Genomic DNA, 1216 nt, shown 5'->3' with positions numbered 1-1216 from the left:
ATCAGCCGCCTCAGCAGCAGCAGCACCAGCCTCCAGCTCCCCAGCAGCTGCAACAGCAGCATCCGCAACAGCAGCAACAACAGCAGCAGCAACAGCAGCAGCAGCAGCAGCAGCAGAAGCAGCGCCGGTGCAAAATAGAGTGCCCTTCTGGGGGCGTTAGGGTCTGCGGCAGCGACGGCCAGACGTATGCTAATGAGTGTGAGCTCACTGCGTATGCTTGTCTGCAGCAGCAAACAATTCTCGTCCAGCATATGGGTCCTTGTCAGAAACCTGCTGCTGCTGCTGCTGCTGCTGCTGCTGCTGGTGCAGCTGGGGGGACTGCTGCAGCAAGTACAAAAACAAATAAAGAACAACACACAGCAGCTGCTGCTGCAGCTGACAGCAGCAAACACAGCAACAAAACAAAACGTGAAGACTGAGAATCAAGCAGAATGTTTATCCTCAATCAGCAGCAGCAGCGTGTTAGTGTAAAGGGCCCTTTACACTAACACGCTGCTGCTTCTGCTGCTGCTGCTGCTGCTGCTGCTGCTGCTGTTAGTATTGCTGCTAGAGCCAGCCCCTGTGATGCTGACACCTCCACAGTAGCACCACCACCACCAACAGCAGCAGCAGCAGCAGCAGCAGCAGCAGCAGCAAGAATACAAATAAGAAGAAGTTACTTTACTAGACCTCATTCAGCTCTACACCGAACAAGCACAGTTCACGCCCAGCAGCAGCAGCAGCAGCAGCAACAGCAGCAGCAGCAGCAACTAAACTTTCTGCTGCCCTAGGGAGAACCTGCAGCGGCCACACTGGTAAATATCATGCGTAGCTGCGCTGCAGCTGCAACGGCTGCTGCTGCTGCAGCTGCAACGGCTGCTGCTGCTGCAGCAGCAAGGGCCGCTCCGAAAGCAGCAGCAGCAGCGCAACAACAGGAGCAGCATCAGCTGCAGTTGCAGCCGTCGCGGCAACTGCAGCTGCAGTAGCTCTACCTTTAACAGCAGCAGCAGCAGCTGCTGCTGTTGCTGCAGCTGTCGCTGCTGCTGCTGCTGCTGCTGCTGCTCATGATGCGCTCCATGCAACTTTTGAATATCAGGGATGCGCAGATTTCTCTCAGTGCAATTTTTTAGCGGAGAGAAAACCAATGGGGGTGGGGTGTATCGACACACAGACAGAAAAAGATGCACGTGCTATACATATCTGTACATTCATATATATATATATATATATATATATA

The 1216-nt window shown here is 53.7% G+C and overlaps 1 protein-coding gene across 1 annotated transcript in view; it reads left to right on the top strand.

The window, feature by feature from the left end:
- The window catches only part of EMH_0023770 (kazal-type serine protease inhibitor domain-containing protein, putative), a gene marked incomplete at both ends in the record, with an annotated part of 3717 nt that extends 2752 nt beyond the window's left edge, over nucleotides 1-965 (top strand). The window contains 2 exons of the mRNA XM_013502193.1: nucleotides 3-198; nucleotides 847-965. Coding sequence (XP_013357647.1) covers nucleotides 3-198; nucleotides 847-965 — 315 coding nt within the window. The remainder of the gene's footprint in view (nucleotides 1-2; nucleotides 199-846) is intronic.
- Nucleotides 966-1216: the final 251 nt, after the last annotated feature.

Source organism: Eimeria mitis, genomic scaffold (assembly GCF_000499745.2).
Source record: "Eimeria mitis Houghton genomic scaffold, Emh_scaff848, whole genome shotgun sequence".
NCBI classification, from domain to species: domain Eukaryota; phylum Apicomplexa; class Conoidasida; order Eucoccidiorida; family Eimeriidae; genus Eimeria; species Eimeria mitis.
This window is presented reverse-complemented; position numbering and strand designations above follow the sequence as displayed.